Source organism: Microtus pennsylvanicus, chromosome 13 (assembly GCF_037038515.1).
Source record: "Microtus pennsylvanicus isolate mMicPen1 chromosome 13, mMicPen1.hap1, whole genome shotgun sequence".
Lineage (NCBI taxonomy): Eukaryota > Metazoa > Chordata > Mammalia > Rodentia > Cricetidae > Microtus > Microtus pennsylvanicus.
The window spans coordinates 67,353,439-67,370,259 of record NC_134591.1 but is presented as its reverse complement, the minus strand read 5'-3'; the positions used below and the strand labels follow the sequence as shown (position 1 = coordinate 67,370,259).

At 51.3% G+C, this 16,821-nt stretch overlaps 1 protein-coding gene across 2 annotated transcripts; it reads right to left on the bottom strand.

The window, feature by feature from the left end:
* Positions 1-948: 948 nt before the first annotated feature.
* Hmgcl (3-hydroxy-3-methylglutaryl-CoA lyase) lies at positions 949-15,645 on the bottom strand. 2 transcript variants are annotated; one of them, XM_075945475.1, is made up of 9 exons: positions 15,534-15,645; positions 11,845-11,928; positions 10,512-10,619; positions 9,832-9,927; positions 8,291-8,439; positions 5,395-5,458; positions 3,917-4,105; positions 2,791-2,916; positions 949-1,528 (listed from the first exon to the last, which is right to left on the bottom strand). In XM_075945475.1, the coding sequence occupies exons 1-9, from the start codon at positions 15,591-15,593 to the stop codon at positions 1,427-1,429; spliced, it is 978 nt and encodes a 325-aa protein (XP_075801590.1). In that variant the 5' UTR covers positions 15,594-15,645; the 3' UTR covers positions 949-1,426. The 2 variants fall into 2 exon arrangements, with proteins under 2 accessions (XP_075801590.1, XP_075801591.1); XM_075945476.1 differs by lacking the exon at positions 15,534-15,645 and adding an exon at positions 14,941-15,085.
* Positions 15,646-16,821: the final 1,176 nt, after the last annotated feature.

Sequence of the window (16,821 nt, the reverse complement as noted above, 5' to 3'; positions counted from 1 at the left end):
TCGAGGGCAGCATGGTCTATATAGAGGGTTCCAATCCAGCCATGAATGAACAGTGAGAAGCTGTTTCAAACCCAAATATTAAAAAAAAAAAAAAAGAGGCGGAGCTGGAAGATAGCGAATCAGTCAAGGGCACTTGTTACCGTCACAAACTCCTGTAAGTGCAATTCCAGGGGATCTACAACCAACCATTCTGTCTTGGAGCTCCTGCAGTCACACACACACACACACTTCTTTAAAGTGGGGAGGGAAAGCTTCAGGAAGGCTCAGTAGTTAAGAGCCGGTGCAGGTGCTACTTTTTCTGAGAACGGAAGTTCTGTTCTTAGCACCTAACCTGCATGGCTCACAACTGTCTGGACGGCCAGTTCCAGGCTCCCCAGTGTCTTCTGGACACCGCAGCCCCTGTACTTACACATGCACATACCCACGCATGCATGCATGCACGCGCACGTGTGTGTGGAATTAGAAATAAATCTCAGGGGGCTGGAGAGATGGCTCAGCGCTAAGAGCATTGCCTGCTCCCAGCACCCACATGGTGGCTCACAACCATGTGTAATGAGGTCTGGTGTACAACACCGTATACAAAACAAACAAATGAAAAGTCAAGCTGACCATTGTCTCCATTCGAGCACTGGAGAACCAGGGACAGATGGATTCCTGGAGGGAGGCTCATTGGCCAGTCAGCCCGTCTACCTGGCTAGGTTCAGGCCAATTAAGAGACCTATCTCACTGTTCTGGGAACAGAGGCACAACCTCAGAAGCAACTCCTTGGGTGTCCTGGCCAGCCACCATATTGGTCTCGGGAATTAACCCAGAGTCATGATTTCCAGTCACTGGACCTGGGGCTCAGTGTAGAGATGGAAGAAATCCAGAGATGAACCAGTTAAGACCTTCACTCTTCCTCAGAATGATCTTATTCCCCCACTCATAAACAAATACACATTTGCATGATTGGATATTAGAAAATTAAACCTTTAATTACATAATCTGTTTTCAAAAATCATGTACAGAGTGAAGATTTCCCAGAGATGCTGGGCTTGGCAAATGGCCAGCACAGCAGATCAGCCCCCACCATTTCAGCAGACGCTTTGCTGCTCTAGGGGGAAACTGTTCCGTTTTCCAAAGAGACGCACAGGACCCACAGTCATGGCAGGGTGGACAGCAGCTCTGTTAGTCAGCAGACTCGCCCAGGAGACCCAGGGCCATCCCAAACCAGAGCTCAGGCCCTCAGCTCTGGGGAGCTGGCCTGCTGGAAAGGGGGACGTCCAGGCTCCAAGACCACTCAGTCGCCCCAAAGCCTGGCAGCTCCTGCCCTTTCTGTCTAGAACCTTTGTGATACCTGCTCATTTGTCCGCATTCCATTCCCCCACCAAGGAATCATCTGAGCATGCCCACCTCCCCCGGTCCCAGGCCTCAGGTGAACAAGGGCTCAGAGTTTGCAGGTGGCCTGCGCCACTTTGGAGCTGGTTTTTCTACTCAGGGCTTGACAGATGAAGTCCCCAGCTTCGAGGAGTTTCTGGAGGTTCACACCCTGGAAGAAGTAAGTCGGAGGATGAAGCCAATCAGGGCCTGCCCTCAACACCGAGGGAAAGAGACTGATAGCTATGGCACAGAAAGAGGAAGGCGACAGCACTCAGGCCCCTGTTGCAACCACTGTCTGGGATGCTGTGTCCAGCAGGCACCAGGGTTCTTTCTTCAGAGTGGCTGTGGGACCTCCGCCAGAAGAGGGGGCCTTATTAATCTTGTCTCATCTCCATGTTTGGGGTCTAGCACAGGGCCTGGCCATGGAAATGTATTGTTCACTTATTTGCTTTTTTCCTGTGCCAGGAAAGGTACCCAAACCACTGCTCATGCTAGCCAGCGGTTCTAGTCCTGAATCGCGTCCTCAGCCTGCAACTGTAGAGCAGCTGCTATCTGCTGCCGAGTGCCCAGGGCTAAGCACTCGACATGGTTCCTTCTGGCGCTGGAGACTGAACCCAGGGCCTCACCACTGACCTACACCTCTGGCCACACATTTTCTTAATTCTGTAACAACCTATGAGTAATCCATTTGCTGCCATGACTAGAGTTTGGAGAGATAATTTGAGGTCGCGCAGCCTGTGAGGAACAGATTTGGGGTTTTAAATCATCAGCTCTTAAAGCAGAGACTCTGTGTGACTTCTGTGCCACCACTGATGTCCCTGGTGTCTGGGGGAGCCCCGTGCGCTAATTTCACTGTCCTCATTTCGCAGAGAAAACAGGCTCGGGGCAGTGACTCACTGCAGGCCATGAAGCCACCTCTCACGGCGGCTCTTTCCACCCTTTCTGGGGCCTCCAGGGACTGAACTGTGGACATCATCATTCTGAGGTCTTGGTCTCCTGCGCTCATGATCATGTCCAACAGACAAAGTCCCTTCTGCCATGCTGCTCCCTCTGCCAGAGACCCCTCTCCTCATCCCATCTTTGGCTGGCTCTTTCTCATCCTTGGAGTCTTAGTCTACTCCTTCTAGGCCACCAACCAAGCCCCTCCTGCTGCCGAAACCCTGTCTACTGGTTCTTCACATACACACCCCAGGCTGCTCTGCCAGGGTCTCTATAACCTCACACGGGCCCGATCGCTGTATCAGCCATTTTCCACTCTCCTGGAGGATTGTTTAGTCTCTCCTCTGCTCTCTCAGAAATATAAAGCTCCCACAATCCCTGTCCCCCTTCTAAATGCCAGCCGCCCTAAGGATGGATGCCCATATGCCTATCCTCTGACTCCAGTCCAGCACTTAGTTCTGGATGTCACCACCAGGGGGCAGGCAGGCTTACCGTGTGAATCCCTAAGCCAGTCAGCATGTAGACCAGGTCCTCCGTAGCCAAATTCCCTGAGGCCCCTTGTGCATAGGGACAGCCTCCAAGTCCAGCCACAGAGGAGTCCACAACGCTCACTCCCATCTGGAAACACAAGGATGGTGAGATGTAGCTGCCGGAGCCTGGAGGCCATTGAGCCTCTCCTCATAAGCCTCTTGCCCTGGAGTCAGGAATTCTGCCAAAGCCATTCTCCTGCCTGCGATCCTGCAGGGGGAATCCGCTGAAGGACAGAGCTTCTCTCCCTGGATCAGTGAGCCTCCTTTGCTAGAGGAACTTCCCTCATCTCTTCAGCTGACTCCTGGCTCTGTTTCTCCCTTTGGGGTTCTCCTTAGAGCGGCTCCTCTGGGACATCAGCTTAGCCCCTCGGTTCCAGGACAATGGCACTGATAGTGGACTCAGCTTCTCTGGAGGTGTTTTGTCTTGAATAGAGTCAGAGAAATGGGAAGTTGGGGGTCTCAGAAGATCTATAATTGGCTAGTGAGGTGTGGCTCAGGGGGTAAAGGTACTTGCTAGAAATTGTGACAACCTGAATTTGGTCCCCAGGCAGAAGGAAAGAACCAGCTCCCTGGTTGCCCTCTGACCTCCACAGGTGCCCACACATCCTGTCAAGTCTTCAGGTGGAACACCAGCTATGGCCTGGTGCCAGCGTGGAAACCAGCACCAGAGGGCGCCATTGCAGCAGGTTCCACCTGCTTACTCTCTCTGTCACCCTGCTGCAGCCAAAGACGCCTCCCTGTTCCCTGAACATGGTAAGCATGCCCTTCAGGCCTCGGCACCTGCAGGCACCTGCACAGCATCCTCTCGTGACCTTCTGTAGGGAGCCATTCCTTTAACCTGGTGTGTCTCTATCTGTGGCCTCATATACTTTTGCTTCAGCATTTTTTCCAAGACAGAGTTTTTCTATGTAGGCCAGGCTGGCCTCGAACTTACAGAGACCTGCCTGGTTCTGCCTCCCAAGTGCTGGAATTAAAGGCGTATGCTGCCACCACCACCCAGCTCATCAATACTTTTACTAATAAATAAAATGAAGCTGGGCTGCTCTGTCCCGTGCCCTCCTGGGGAATGGGCACGTGGCTTTCATTACCTGCAGAGCTACCAAGGTGTTGGCCAGGGCTTGACCATAGGTATCATGGCAGTGGACAGCCAGTGCGGCCACAGGCATCTCCTGCAGGACAGCAGTCAGCATGTCTTTCATGAGTCCCGGGGTGCCCACACCAATGGTGTCCCCAAGGGAGATCTCATAGCAGCCCATTGAGTACAACTTCTTGGCAACCTGGAAAAGCAAATGGATACTTAGAGGATCCCAGTGGCACCGGCGTGACTCTAGGGCTCAGAAGCATGGACTCTGCCCAGGCAGTTCACCTCTCTGAGCTGCTGTGTTCCTGGGTCCTAGGACCTGACAACTCCAATGGAAATGACAAGCATTGCTCACAGGCTGGGAGACTGAGCCCGGAACAGAGGCAACCGTGGCGGCGGCCCGTGACTCCCCTCTGCTTCCTCCACAGTGGCTGACAGGGATCAGGAAAAGGCCTTCCTCTGGCAATACGATCTGTGGACTGTGGGTCTAAGATACTAGCTGTGTTCTTTAAGGAGCCACGGGGAACTATGTAACTTTAGAGAAACTCATTTGAAACTGGCCAGTCACCACAGAGCCTCAGCAGCCAAAGTCGCCCCTGAGGAGGCTGCCCATGCCCGGCTCTGAGCAGAGGCAAGGGTGGCAGGAGACACAGATGTTTACTGTTTACACAGATGACTGTCCTGATAAATGACACAGTGACATCCCACCCTTCACCCCTGCCATGTGCCTACCAGGTGACAGTGGTGGCAGGCCTCTGGGGTCATGTGATGCTGAGTTCAAAAGTTCCCACTCTGCAGTTCACTGGCTACCTGCTTTAGGGGTGTGACTTCTCTGAGCCTCAATTTCTGCTTCAGGGAAGTGGTGATGGGCTACAGGGAGGGCAGGTGACAACAGGAGTGGGGTGCACAGACCAGGGGACAGCAGCCACTGGGGCCAGCAGCAGCCCTGGGGTCATCCCTACCTGGATGCCATAGGTATTGGGGAAGAACAAAAGGGTTCTGTAGGACACAATGGATGAGACGCCAGCTGCATCAGCACCCTAGGTGGCCAGTGACTGGCCTCCTCAACTGCTCGTGGGAGAACAGCATCAAGTAGGCAGTGAAGTTTTCTGGATGAAAAGGCTGAAGTTCCTGGGTTACTCACACCTTGGTCCTATGTTGGGTCCTCCTCTGTGTAGCCATGGTTACTAGTCAGGAGGATGTGTGTGGTCTCTCACCTCCTACAAGGAACCTGGGGACTCCTGGGGATACCACACTGGCAATCGTGCCTCAGCGGATGAGACTGGAATCTGAATGCAGGGCTTTCGGGTGGGGTAGAGACCTGAGGGGCAGGTGCGGGCTGTGCTCTCAGTATGAGTGTGCCTGCGTGTGTGTGGCGGGGAAAGGGTAAAAACGGTGTCCTACTGGGGAAGAGAGGCGAGGGCACCTGTGCATGCAGGTTGGCAAGGAAGCCAACCCTCACAAGACCTTGCCCACTGCACACACCTCAGCTACTTTAGCCGGGGAGACCTTCCCCTCGTAGGGGCATCCGAGGGCACAGGAGACATACCTGTGGAGAAACAGGAAGAACGGTGTCAGTGACCCAGCTCGTCACCATCAGGAATGCCTGTGACCATTTGACACACATCCCTGGTGAGGCCACAGTAAACATGAAGCTGGGCAGGAGGCCCAGTACCGGGTGAAAGGGTAACTCTGAGTGGGCCAAAGGCTCTTTGGCCTAGTTTCTGGGCGGGAGAGCTAGAGAAGCCCGCAGGGAAGGCGGGGCTAAGAGGCCATAGCTTCAGAAGCAGGTGGCAGGTGGTTGAGAACTCACAGTAGGTACAAGGAACTAAAGTGCACCTGAGCTGTCTGGAGGGGCAGCCCCACGCACTGGGGGAGATGGGCCAGTATTGAGGTCACCAGTGCCAGGATGAACACACAGGTTCGCACAAGAAGACAAGAACAGACGAGTCAGTACCAGGCTTGGGCCCCATGGCTCATGAGATGAAGACGGTGTGCCAGGCACTGGGCAGAGCCGTGAGAGGACCCATGAAGGGCCCTCGCCTCCAGAAGCATGTAAAAATCAGGAAGATGGCAAATAAGACTGCAGTCACATTAGAAGGGGGAGATAATTCCAGAAAAAGACGCGTCGTGAAGGACGCAACAGGAGGAAGAATAGGCAGGCAATGCAGCAAGGGTTGCTAGGCTGAGCTCCCTGAGGTCATGGCGCCAGAGTTAGAGAGGGGAGGGTCTTCAAGAAGCATGTTTCTGTCAAGGCCAGAATCTGACATACCCAGGACAGAGCAAGGGACAGAACATCTAAGGCATGGGGAGAGACAGGGGCAAAGAAGGAAGACATGAGACAGGAGGGGAGCCCAGGCCTGACCCGCGACAGCCATGCGGTCTGCTCTCAGTGCCCCTGCTGGCTCTGGAGCATCTTTATTGAGTTAGGCTGAGGGTGGTGGCTCAAACCTGTAATCCTAGCACCTGGGAGGCTGAGGCACGAGGATTGCCAGCCTTGGTGACATGAGTTCTAGACCAATATGAACCTAAAGAGTAAGATGCTGTCAGAAGAAACCAAACTGAAATAAAAACCCAAACCCTTCATAGTCAAGTCAAATATTCTGTCTATTAAGAGATGGAACAGGAGTGGTGGAGCATGTCTTTAATTCCAGCACTCCGGAGGCAGAGACATCTCTGTGTGTTCCAGACCAGCCAGGGTTACACAGAAAGACCTTGTCTCAACAAATAATTAGATAAATAAAGTATATAAATCAAAATAAAAAATGTTTGCTGGATCAACATTCCAAAAATCTTGGTATGCCTTCCACCTTAATTTTGCTATTTACTGGGGCTGGCGAGATGGCTCAGCGGTTAAGAGCACTGCCTGCTCTTCCAAAGGTTCTGAGTTCAATTCCCAGCAACCACATGGTGGCTCACAACCATCTGTAATGAGATCTGGTGCCCTCTTCTAGCCTGCAGGCATATATGCAGACAGAATATTGTATACTTAATAAATAAATATTTAAAAAAAAATTCCTATTTACTCTGATGTTGCTAAACAAGAAATAGTGGTTGGTGGCACAAACATCTGACCCCAGCACTTGGGAGACAGAGGCAGGCAGAACTCTAAGTTCAAGGTCAGTCTGGTAACAGAGGGAGTTCCAGGACAGCCAGGGCTACATAGTGAGACTGTGTCTCAAAACAAGCAAACAAAAACAAAAAAAAAACCCAGAAACAACAAAAAAGTAAGAAAGAAGGGAAGGAAAAAGAGAAAGAAAAAGTTAAAAGATTTAAAAAGATTTACCAGGACAGAGCACAGGCCTGGGGGGACACAGCTGGAGACCCAGCTTCCCCCGCTTCCACCTGTTTATCGGGTTTGTCAGGCCCTGTGATGGGAAAGCACAGCACCCAGGCACTGTAGGACGTGGCCTGCCCTCAGAGAGAGCACAGCCCAGTGAGGTGAAGGTAGCTGCAGAGCTAGACAGCTAAGTGCCATGTTTCAGGATGTCAGAAGACTTTGGAACCCCAAAGGAGGGGCGCTGTCTCCTGTTGAGGGACAAAGAAAACCAAGCGGAGCTGACATCCACGGAGGACCGTGAAGGAGCTGAGGAGCAGAATGAAGAGGAGCACTCTGCCCACGGAGTGTGAGTGCACAGGCAAGAGACAGAAGGCATGTGGCAGAGGGCTGGAGGCTCCACCAGAGCCGGCACACAGAGCCATGAACTATTATATCCATGCTGCAGAATGCCAGGGTGATGCGCACAGGGTCCTGAAAGCTTCACTCGCTGTGCATACAGCAGTGGTAGAGTACCTGCCCAGGAGGCTACAAGGCTTCATCAGTGCTGCATCTCGTCCCCAGCATTGCAGTTTATTTTCTTGAGACAGGGCTTTTCTGTGTAGCCTTAACTGTCCTAGAACTCAATCTGTAGACCAGGCGAGCCTCAAATTCATAGAGATCTGCCTGCCTCTGCCTCCGGAGTGCTGGGGTTAAAGGTGTGCACTGCCACTGCCCGGCCCCAGGCACTGTATTTTGTTGTTGCTGTTGCTTGGTTTTTGTGTTTTGAAACACGTTTAAAGGCGTGCCCCAAGCCACCAGGCCTGGCTTCCCAGCACTGTAAGAACCAATCCTGGGGCTGGGCATGGTGGCACATGGCATACCAGCACTGAAGTAGAGACAGCTGGATGTCTGTGAGTTCCAGACTGGCCTGATCTACCAAATTTAGGTCTGAGAGAAACCCCAGCTAATCTTCTGCCTCCACTCCTTCGGAGAAAGGTTCAGTTGTGGAGTTTGGGTTGCTCCCGCCCAGCAGGAGTCTGAGGTGGAGAGACTGGTGGGTGGGAGAATCTGGCTCCATTCCACCAGGACCCTGAGGAAAGAGCCCTCTGAGGCCTGACTCACCCTCTCACAGGGATGCTGGCGGCCTGTGCGGCCTTCATGACTCCATCAAAGCGCTGGAAACTCTCGTCGATGGAGCAGTTCACATTCTTCCGAGTGAAGAGCTCAGAGGCCGCCCCAAAGATGCTGACTTCCTTGGCACCTGCAGCTACCTGCCAACATCCAGGTGAATACCTTTAGCACTCTGTTCCTAGAAGAACTGGTCCCGTGGCAAACCCTTTCTTGTGGCAGGTTGGATGGTATGTGACTGTTACAGGCTGCACAGTCATAGAAATATCCTTTAGGGAATAGGCTGGGGCAGGCGACACGGCTCGGGAGGGAAAATGCATGTGCTGTCAATCCTGATGACCTGAGTTCAATTCCCCAGGACCCACAAGGGAAAAGGAGAGAATCGAGTCACTCAAGTTGTCCACTGACCTCCATATGAGAGCCACCGCACACACGTGTGTGTGCACGCACATACACAAGTAAACAAACAAATTTAATAATAATAAACATATTATGTGGACATCCCAATATTTAGTTCCCCAGAACATGACCGTACTTGGAAAGAGAGTCCCCACAAATGTAACTAGGTAAAATGAGGTCACAATGGAGCAGGATGGGCCCTAATCCAGAATGACGGGTGTCCTTAAAGGATGGCTGTGTGAAGAAATGCGGAGGGCAACCCGAGGGTGGAGGCAGGCACTGGAGGGGGGCACGCACACCAAGGCTAAGTGCTCATCCCAGTCACTAGAAGATGTATGCGACCCCTGGCCTCCAGAATGCGAGACAGCAAGGCGATTTCTGTTACAGTTTGCGGTATTTTCTCATAGCAGCCCTGGAAAACTTATATTTCAATTAGAAAACAAACCAAAAACAAAGCTGGGGAATGTGGACATTACAAGCGGTGGGGGTCGAGCAACCACTGCAGAAGCATCCATGCGCGGCCAGGGTTGAGCAGCCACACCGCAGAAGCGCCCATGCGCAGTGAGGGTTGAGTAACCACACCGCAGAAGCGCCCATGCGCAGTGAGGGTTGGGCAACCACACTGCAAAAGCGTCTATGCACAGCGCTGGTACCCTTCCTAAAGCAGTGAGTCATGCGTGCTGCAGAGAGCGCAGCACTTAAGAGCGTTTGCTGCTCTTGCACGGGATCTGGGTTGGATTTCCAGCATCCATAACTGTTTGTAACTCCAGTTCCAAAAGACCTTATTTCCTCTTCTGGTCTCTGCAGGCATTGCATGCGAATGGTGCACAGACATTCAGGCAAAACACCAGAACATATAAAATAAAAAAATCTAGAAAATGAAAAAAGAAGTGGGTGATCGCAGGACCTAATAGCTATAGCAAGTGCGTGTCTCTCGGGCTCTTATCGAGCATTGCCTAAAGGAAACAAATGGGCTCAGCTGTCAGTACCATGAAGCTCAGAGGTTAAGCAATTTGTCAAGACAACAGAGCAGTCCCCTCGTCCCCAGTCTGATGCTGCTCATAGCCACTGGAGACTAGCTGCTCAGGGGGCCATCCCAGGGCAGGACCGGAAGACGAGGCAGGTCAACCTCTTACCGCTTCCTTGAAGCCTTTCACATTTGGAGTCAGGACTGGATAGTTGACGCCAGGAAACTTCTGAATGCCCTTCAAGACTTCAGAGTGGTCAGCCATCTGGGAGCCAAAGAAGCCAAGAGCTCAGTGCTAGAGAGACCCCTCTCATCACTGAATTTTCTGTTTCCAATACTTTCCCTATCTGTCTGACCACTGAGGGCTCAGGAGACATCCTGGGCAGCTCCTATGGTCAGTACTGACAATTCTGTGGTACCCTCAGTCACAACCAGCAGCAGCCACTTACCCAGAACCTTCTCTGGTGGGCCCTGGACACCACTCCCTGTGCATTGCCTGGCACTCACTGTCATGGGATGGTTTGCCCACCCCTGTGAAGGGATCTTTGTGGCAGATGGGCATGGGGATCGTATGTGCTAGGGAGACCTCAGAGGCCGCCTCTATCTTGAGAGAGCAAAGGCCTCACGTAGCAAGGGTTCCAATAAACCAGGGCAAAGCCCAGACCAATTTGGAGCCCCTGGCTCCCAGGTCACGTCCTTCCTGTGCTACACAGTGCTGAGACTCACTTGAGACCCCTGAAGCCAGGGACCTGGAAACCTATGCTTCCGACAGCCAGAGGCTGCAAGAGCAAATGGGGGAGCTCCCCACCATCCCATCCAAGACAGGCTTCTTCTGGAGGCTGGGCTCACCTGGGGAACCCACTTTGGAGAGACAAAGCTGGTGGCTTCGATAACGGGGAGCCCTGCTTCAGAAAGCATGTCTATCAGCTTGATTTTCACGGGGGTAGGAACAATGTTCTGTAATAGACGGAGACCCAGAGAAGGCAAGTCAGCAATACTGGTACCAAAAACGACCATTTTCCTCTTCCTTAACTCGATGTGTTGGTTTACGGCCCCATCATCAACTAAGAGCAAGAAGCCTTGGCCAGAGTGAGCAGAAATAAATCCTCTGCTCTCTGAGTGCTGTGGATGGGTGGACCCCAAGTACCACGTTTTTTCTCTTTTTCTCCCTTTCCCACATCGAATCCCTCAGCAGAACCTATGGATTCCTTTCTAATCTACCCCTAAGATCCCAGGTGTAGTATGGCATGGCTGCCCTCTGTCAACTCAGTCTAAACTGGAAACTTCCTGAACTGCAGTCTCCAGTGCCTCACTTTCCTGCCCAAAAGCCATCCACGAGGGACTGCAGAGACGGCTCAGCAGTAAAGACTCCTTGGAGGACCCATGCTCAGTTCCCAGTACTCTAGCTGGGCAATTTACAAATGCCAATTAACTTCAGCTCCAGGGGATCTGATGCCCCCTTCTGGCCTTCATGGGCACTGCATGCACGTGGCAGGTATACACACACAGGGATATACACACACACACACACACACAAATAAAAATAAACTTTAAGCTGGGTGGTGGCAATGGTGCAAATAAATAAATATATATATAAAAAACTTTAAAAAAAAGCCTTTCATGGCTCCTTGGTGCCAGTCAGTAGGATTATGGTACAGGTCCTAACAATTCCCGGCCTGCTCGTCATCTTCCCCGGGATTGTAAGCCATCATATGGGCACTGGGAATTGAAATTGGGTCCTCTGAGCAGGAAGCACTCTTAACCACGGGGTCAATGTCTCCAGTCCCCTCACAAGCCACACATCAAGTGCTCCAAAGCCACACATGTTGCGACCATAAATGGTGTATGAGCCACATTTAAAGTTATCCTTGGCACATGAGCCCTGTGTGTACAGACTAGACACGTGACTCATACTCAGGTGTAGAAAACTCCCACTTTTAAGGGAGTTTTATGTTTCTTTCTAAGTAAATACTTCCACACATACCTAGGCCTGTTTCTTCTACATAGGAGTAAAGTTGAATACATATTCTGTTTTGCAGCCTGTCATCATTTAATATTCTTGTATTAATAGCTGCATAATATTCCAGTTTCTCAAAAGTCCATAATGTACCTGACCCAACTTCCCTGGAATGCTCCAAACAGACATGTGAACCATCTTTCCTGAGCCCACTTCCGTCTTTACCTTTTCATTCTGCAGACCATCGCGGGGACCGACTTCCACGATCTTCACCCGCTTCGGGAAGGCACCCATGGATGATGTGCCGGCCTTTGGTTTAAAAGAGGAAACCCAAGTGTCAGGACTTGGCACAGGACCGTGTAGAACACAAGGCTCTTCCTTCACTACTGCGAGCAGCCAGTTTCTCCCTATTTAACTCCACCTGGTCTCTTTCAGGATTAAGACAAAAAAGCAAAATATGCTTTGGGCAGGAATGAGCAAGAAGCGGTGTGTCCAGGCAGATCCTCTTCTGGTTCAGCACATGCACGCACGCACGCCCATTTGACAGCCCCATTTCCACACTTCTCATTCGGCAGTCCCCAAAGCCCACACTGCACAAACACTCGCTTGACTCTATCCTGTCTGTCTCTGCAAAAGACATCACCTGAACCCTGTTGCTCAGCTGGACTCTGACTCACCCTTCCTCTAGTCACCCTGCCTTGGAGGCTCTGACCTCATTACTCACCCCTCCTTTCTGCTCCATTCCCTTCTACCCTCTGCCCAACAGGTCGCTATGCTCCAGTCCAGCAGGGCTGCCCTCTGTCTGGAATGCGCACCGATTCTTACACCCATCAATCTCGGAGCGCCTTCCTTGATCTACCATCCATCACCTTTGGTACTTTGTATTTCACAAGACTACCTTGTCTCCCTCTGCCCCCATCTCATCCTGGCTGGCACTGTCCTGGCAATGCATTCATCACATTGCAGGAACAACAAACAATGCACGCAGGTATAGTGTCCAGAGGCCAATCGCTGAGCACCAAGAGGAGTCAGCCTCCGATCCCACAGCGGTGATGAGGGTATGAAGGCTTTGCTAGCTCCGTTAAGGCTTGTCTAAAGCCCAATTCTGCACTGATGGGTGACATGGGGACATTAGGTCTGAGGAGATGACATCCCCAGCAACTGAAGAAATTATTTTTCCAAAAGGTTAAAGCCTTTAGTTCACTGTACAACAGGTCTGCCGCAAATCTTCCCTTATCCACCTACAGATTGTTAATTATTTATTTATTTTAGGTGTTTGGGTATTCTGTCTGCATGTATGTCTGTTTGCCACATGTGTGCAGTGCCCTCATAAGCCAGAAGGCATCAGATCCCCCGGACTACAGCTACAAATGGTCGTGAGCCGCCAGGTAGGTTCTAGAAACCAAGACGGAGTCCTCTGGAAAGAGCAGCGATCACTCTAAACCGCGGAGCCACCACCTCTCCAGCCCTTCCGCCACCCCCAAATAAACATCCTGCAATGGGCAAGGGGAAGATGCACTGCACAATACACCAAGGACCCCAGGCCCACGCAGCCCTTAAGGAAGGACACAGCTGTGCCACGAGTCAGCTGGAACACCTCAGCGCCCCTCAAGTGGCTTTGGTTTTAGCCGGCAATGGTTTCTAACAAAGGGGACAAGGCCCTGGATTATAAGAAGTCGGGGAGCTGAGTGAAGGTCCCTGCTCCTGGAGTCTCCCCTCCAACTGAGACGGTCAGCCTCTGCTGGTGTATCACCCCAAAATGACGCAAGTGGAACTTAAGTGCTAATGGCCAGGAACTTGGTTCTCCCCACTGCTCTTCCCATGGCCCTGGGACATAACAGACTCAGTAAGTAAAGGCTAAGGCAAAACGTGCCTATTTTCTTAGGAACAGGTTGGCCTTAGTTCTACTTCTTTCCCTATAACTGCTCTTCATATAACAACAAAGGCCGGGTGTGGTGGCTCACACCCTAATCCCAGCACTTGGGGATGGAGGCAAGAGGGTCAGAAGCTCAAGGGTGTCTTTGGCTACCTAGCAAATGTGAGGCCAGACTGAGACAGGAAAGATCTTATTTTTAAAATATACCCAGAGACTGAAGAGATGGCTCAGTCACTAAGAGTGCACACCGCTCTTACAGAAGACCCGCGTTGGGCTTCCAAACACACGTCAGACAGCTCACAACTGCCTAAGTTTAGCTCAAGGAACCTGATCCTCTCATCCATGGGCACCTGCAGGCACACATGAATTTATATAATTCAAAACCACATAAGCAGTGCTGGAGGGATGGCTCAGCAGTTAAGAGCACTTGGTGCTCTTCCTGAGTTCAGGTCCCAGCACCCATGCCAACTGCCTATAATTCCAGCTGGCCTCCAAAGGCCCCGGAACACCCATTGAACACATTTACACAGACATGCACACATAACAGACCAACAATAAAAACAAAACAAGAGGCTCGAGAGATGGTTCACACTCAAGAGCATCGGTTGCTCTTCCAGAGAACCTGGGTTCAATTCCCAGGACCCACAATACAGCTCCCAACTGTCTGTGACAACAGTTCCAGGGGAATCCTACACCCTGACACAGACAAAATGCCAATGCGTATGGAATAAAATTAAATAAAGACAAAAACAGAAACCAGGGTTGGCAAGAATTAAGACACTTGCTGCTAAGCCTGACGACCGGAGTTCCACCCCTGGAACTCACACAGGCGGACAAAACCAACTCCTCAAAGTCGGTCGGCCTTTGGACTTTCACTAGGGCACGCTCACATATAAACAAGCAAATGAATAAATATAATTAAAAGCCAAATAAAAGAGAAAAGTGACAGCTTTTCATTCCATTCCATTACACCAGGTTTTAAAAAATGATTATGATCTAGCTGAGCATAGTGGTGCATGCCTGTAATCCTAGAGGCAGAGGCAGGCTGATCTATTTCTGTGAGTTCAAAACTAGCCTGGTCTACATCATGAGTTCTAGGACAGCCAGAGTTACATAGAAAGATACTCTATCTCAAATAAACAAAACATTATTATCCACCATCTCATTTCCTAACTTCTGAAGTTGGAGTTGGCATTTTCGTTCGATCCCTGAGCAATCAGTGGAGCTGGGTAGACTAAAGATACAGAAATGGTTTTCTGAGAGAGACCCACGAAATGCATAGGAAGTAGTTTTCCCAAGTACTGATATACTGCCTAAACTCTCCAATATGTAGTAAGTCCATCACTGAGCTGAGGATGTAGCTCCGTGGTAGAGTAGTGAAGTGGGGAGCTAATCTCCCCCAAAACACAACTCCACCAAAACACCACCCATGACTGATCACTCACCAAATCACCCTGAGACAAGCTATCCATTTCATGTACAAGCAAGATGAGTGAAATCCGTCACTTGGCCTTGAAAATGGCAAGCTCATCCGGACACAAGTTTGCGGCTTAACCAGCGCAGCTCCTTGGCCCTTTCCCTCCCCTCACTGTGCGTGGGAGAAGACCTAACACCAGGATCGCACAGGCCCAAAGGGATTGTGCCCGACCCACGCGACCCACGTTCTCCGCGGGAGTCCAGAAAAGCAACAAGACCCGGGGAAAGCGGCGAGCAGGGATGCTTTTTCCAGGTGGGACGTGTTTTTCACTAATAATAAAGGGCTGGAGAATTCCGAAGCTCAGTTAGGGAAAGGGGCTAGAGCCACCGTAAGGGAGTTAAGGCACCCAGGATGATGTCCCAGGTCTCCACAGTGACAGCGGGTTGCTTGGCTTCACAGGACTCAGTTTCCCCGTTTCTTGCAAGGGATCTGAGCCAGACCGGCTGGATCCGGAACTCTCAAACCCTCCCGGCTTCGGCCCCTGGAGCTGCCCCGCTTCGTCTGTCAGAGCAGCCGACGAAGCCCACCCGACCCCGACTGTCTCCCGCTTGGGGCACTTACAGCCCGGAGGGACGCCAAGCCCACCAGCCTTCGCGGGAAAGCTCTCCTCACTGTTGCCATCTTTGCCCAGAGTCCCCGTGGCCACACCCTCTGGGTCCCACGTGACCGCCGAACGCCCTGTGTGCGGGACCATGCATGGGGCGGAGCCTTGTGCGTGACGTAGACTCCCAGAGTTGGCTCCATCCTCAGTCCGCCTTTGTTTTCCTTCCTGGCTGGTTATTCTGGTTATTCTCCGCGCCACGGAACTGTTTTTTGGTTTTGTTTTGATTTTGGCTTTCTGATTCTATGTAACCCACGCTAGCCTGGAATTTACATATCACCCAGATTGTCCTCCTACTCATGGAAATCCTCCTGCCTCTGCCTCCCGGATGTTGACAGGAGTAAGCCACTACATCTTGCCCATTCAGTATTTTCCAGGCTTCTGTTATAAAACACAAAACAAGGAGCAAGGAATATAGAGATGGTTAAAACTTCAGCTGGGTATGGTGGTGACGCACGCCCGCTGTCCCAGCACTCCAGAGGCAGAGGGAGGACTGTCCGAAGTTTGAGACCAGTCTGGTCTATATGACAAGGTTCAGACCAGTCAAGGCTTTATCTATAGAGAGAGAGGTCTTGCCTCTAAACACCAAATCCAACCAAAGAGGGGGGGGGAATGAGGAAATGTAGTGAAAGTCTGTCTTCCTGGTTTTAGAGTCTGAGAGCTATGGAGAGAAACGTGGCTGTAAAACGTCTAATTTTGAAGATAAGCCGCAGTACACCTGTTTTCTGTTGTGTTCTGAGCTGTCTGCATGTATTAAGTATCTGCCACCATCTTTAGGCGGCAGCAGCTTCAGAGAAAACATTCTGTGATGGGTTCGTGAAGGAGTAAGAGCTATCCAAGCGAAGAGGTTGTCAAGTATGAGACAGTAGAAGATTGAAAGTCCTCAGGAATTAGCAGAACCCTGGGCTGGGAAGATGGCTTGGTGCACAGCACAAGGCTGTGAACTGAGATTCCCCGGTGCCTGGTACCGGCGGGAATAGGAGTGCGCGCCTTGAATCCCAGCACTTGGGAGACAGGCAGGAGATCTGCCTGGTCTACACAGTGAGTTCTAGGACGGCCAGGACCGAACAGAGAGATGCTCTCTCAAAGAAACAAAAGAATTTTTTAAAATATTTATTATTTATACAGTTAGCCAGAAGAGGATATCAGACCTCGTTACAGATGGTTGTGGGCCACCAAGTGGTTGCTGGGAATTGAACTCAGGACCTTTGGAAGAGCAGCAGGCAATGCTCTTAACCGCTGAGCCAT

What these genes read in the sequence shown, in the direction of transcription:
- Hmgcl (XM_075945475.1), bottom strand. Translation starts at nt 15,593, where the DNA reads ATGGCAACAGTGAGGAGAGCTTTCCCGCGAAGGCTGGTGGGCTTGGCG. An exon ending in ATGGTCTGCAGAATGAAAAG is followed by an intron (nt 10,620 to 11,844) that starts GTAAAGACGGAA and finishes CGTCTATTACAG; the next exon opens with AACATTGTTCCTACCCCCGT. An exon ending in ACACCTTGGTAGCTCTGCAG is followed by an intron (nt 2,917 to 3,916) that starts GTAATGAAAGCC and finishes TTGTGTTTCCAG; the next exon opens with ATGGGAGTGAGCGTTGTGGA.